The sequence below is a fragment of the Eurypyga helias genome, unplaced genomic scaffold, assembly GCF_000690775.1.
Source record: "Eurypyga helias isolate BGI_N326 unplaced genomic scaffold, ASM69077v1 Scaffold48127, whole genome shotgun sequence".
Classification (NCBI taxonomy): Eukaryota; Metazoa; Chordata; class Aves; order Eurypygiformes; family Eurypygidae; genus Eurypyga; species Eurypyga helias.
Window position 1 is genome coordinate 1 of NW_010264558.1, and position 2974 is coordinate 2974.

Here is a 2974-nt window from a genome sequence, read left to right on the forward strand (position 1 = left end):
GTTCTCCACATGGTACCAGCCCCTACGCCGGAGGAACTGCAGCCGTGGCGCGTGCCCGTGCCAGCTGCGCTCCCCACCACACCAGCACTGCCAGCCACCCGGCCTCTGCCGGTTTTTTATGAAACCACCGAAAGGTGGAGTTTTTCATCAGAGAGGCCCCTGTTACAGGGGTTTGGGGGCGACAGGTGTTTTGCAAAGAACCACAACGTTAAGATGATGGTTTTCCTCCTACAGCTGTACGTTCAGGACTACAGCTGGACGCACCTGCTTCGCTCCAGCGCCAAGGCGTGGCAGGGAAGATGCTCCGGGGTGGCTATCGCTGCCAGCTGAGCACAGGCCAGAGAGCAGCAGAGGCAGCGACAGGAGTTAAAGCCAGCAGAAACCAGATGTGAAAACCAGGGAGAAGGAAAGCAAGTTGCCAAGTGGGATGCATCAGTCGGAGTAGTTTGAGAGCAGCACCTGGCAGGATTGCTGGCTAACCGGCTGGAGGCACTTACCCCTGGCCTGGTAGGAGTCAGCATCCCCCTTCCTCAAGCAGCGCTGAACAGGAGCCACGTGGTGTGGTTGTACTCCTCACCCGGTCGGAGCAGGGCGCTGGGGAAGTGGGGCTGGAGAGAGGCAGCAGCAGGTCAGGGATGTGAGCGTATGCCATGGGGCCAGGAAGGGTTGTGGGGGCACGGCCACAACCCCTTGGCCTTCCTGGGGCAGTGCCCCACAGCCCCCTGTGGGTGCTCTCAGCAGCGTCTAGTTGCCGTCTGGCTGAGTGGGCGAGTCCTCGCCTTGGTTGAATTCATGCCCCATGGGGAAGATGTGGCAAGGCCCCAGTGGGGTCTTCTGCTCTAGACCCCATTCCCATGGGAAGCAGGGCTGCACGGGGCCAGTCCCGGTGGTGCTGGCCGACCCCGGCCTAGCGCCGCAGGATGCTGTGCCAGTGCCTGCCTCGGTTCGGGCATCCCTCACCAAACAGACTCCATTCATACGTTTAACGCCCCAGAGACACGGGGGGTGGGGGTGGGGTGGTCCTCAGGTCCTGCAGGACCCAAGTTGGGGAGACAGGATTCACCTTGTTGACGGCGTCGGGCCAGTTCTGGGTTTCCAGGCAGAAAGCCGAGTGCTTGGGGTACACAACGGAGCCTTTGCCCTTCAGGGAACCGTCCAGGTTGTTCCCGGTATAAAACTGGATGCCAGGCTGAGTGGTGTGAACCTCCATGGTCCTGCCAGAGGGTGGGTGCCGAGCCCTGGGGAGATGACGGTAGAGGACGCCAAGGGACTTCCTGAGTGGGTGCCCTGTGGCTCCGAGGAGGGGGCCCTACTGGGGTCCCAGCCTACCTGGCCACGAGGCGTCGAGCCTGAGCCTGCTGCAGGCAGAAGTTGTGGTCGAAGCCGTCCAGGTTAAACTTCTGCAAGTGCTTCCCCAGTTCCACGGGCTGCCGGAGATCGAAGCCGGTGCCCTGCACGGCAGCCACCTCCCCTGGGCGAGGAGAAAGCAGTGTCGGTCACCCACCCACACGCCAGCACACACCTGTGGTGTTGGCCCCGGCGCCGGGCTGAGATCCCTCGCTCCGGTGAGCCGAAGGGTTTGAGCAGTTGGGGATCCTTGTCCCGTGGTGGTGCCCCACGGCTTGCCCTGTGACTCAGGCTGGGATATCCCCACGTTGTCTCCCAGCGCAGCCGGCGGCCCCCGGGGACTCTGCTGTGCTTAGCTGGGACAAAACAAAACCAGAAAACGAGAGGTAAAGCTGGTAGGTGTAACTCTACAAGCTAATTAATACAAACCACAAACTTAATAGCTATTAATATATGCATAAGGTTTATATATGTGTATTATCTCTGAACAAATGTCTGTGAAATGGCCACGAAGGTGGCCCACCTGCCAGGATGGTGAATACGGGCTGTATGCTGGGACCAGTCCCCTCCTGCCTCAGGGCATTGTTTCAGGGGGGGAAAAAAGGGGTTTAAGACCATAAAACCAGCGTTTTCTCTCAAGTGTTTCTGTAAGGGGACGCAGCATCTTGTGCTAAGGCTCTTGCGGCGAGAACGACCCTAAGAGACACTAAACGCAGCGCAACACGCAGCCCTCCCGACCCACTGGCGAGGGATTGCGCGTGGGCGAGGAGAGAGGAAGGGCGTGGGAGGGGGTGTTTCCCTAAAGCCACGTTTCTCTACCATCCCCTCTAAAGGGAGAGGTTCCCAAGGGTCAGCGGTGCCGGCATCACGCGCCGTGCTCTGCTTGCTGGGGTCACGCGGCCAGCCCGGCCGCAGCTCTGCCCCGCAAACCCTGAGAAGCATCAGTCTCCACCCGACAAACAGCACGTCGCGGTGGCTTCTGATCCTCTTGAAAAGGAGCGCGTGTACCGAATTCAGCTGTGGGGCAGAAAAACACCCCGAAAAAACGACCAAACCGTTCTGATTCAGGCGCTCGGGGGAAACGCAGCGGCCCCTGCACGCCAGGGCGCTGTCCTTCACTGGTGCACAGGCCTCGTTTTCACCCCAGGGCTGAGGCCACATACGGTTCCATCAGCGTCGACGCCTGCGTTTACCCCGAACACCAGGAGAGAACGGCAGGAAGCCGGGGCAGCAAGCTGGCCACCACCGGGATCTGAACCAGCTCCGCAGGGAGAGCAGCGGGGAGGGGGAGCGGTGGGCTTGGTACGGCCTTCAGCTCTTCCCCGGCCTGAGCCCGGGCGTGACGCGCCCAGCCGAGCAAAAGCTGCCTGCACGCACGCGCGGCAGCTTTGGTTCGGGAATGCAGAGGTAACCCCGTTTAGCAGACAGCTGAGCGAAAAAGCTTTCTTGCTTTTGCTTATTAAAGCCTCTCCCTCTCCCTCCTGAAGTGAGACAGTGTGCTCAGCAAAGCAGCCCTGCTGTTACCAGCAGGGCCTACGCTCACCAGAAACTGCCCTGCGCAGGGCTCCTGCAGCCCTCGGGCACACGTCCCCTCCCACACCCAGTTTCTCCTCCGATGATGCAGCCC

General features: G+C 60.8%; 1 protein-coding gene across 1 annotated transcript; it reads right to left on the reverse strand.

The window, feature by feature from the left end:
* Positions 1-530: 530 nt before the first annotated feature.
* Positions 531-1471, reverse strand: LOC104513163 (aldose 1-epimerase-like; the record flags this gene model as incomplete). The annotated part of the gene is made up of 3 exons (XM_010156415.1): positions 531-608; positions 1064-1238; positions 1330-1471. Coding segments are annotated over 3 exons (395 nt in total), but the record flags the coding sequence as incomplete, so codon positions are not given.
* Positions 1472-2974: the final 1503 nt, after the last annotated feature.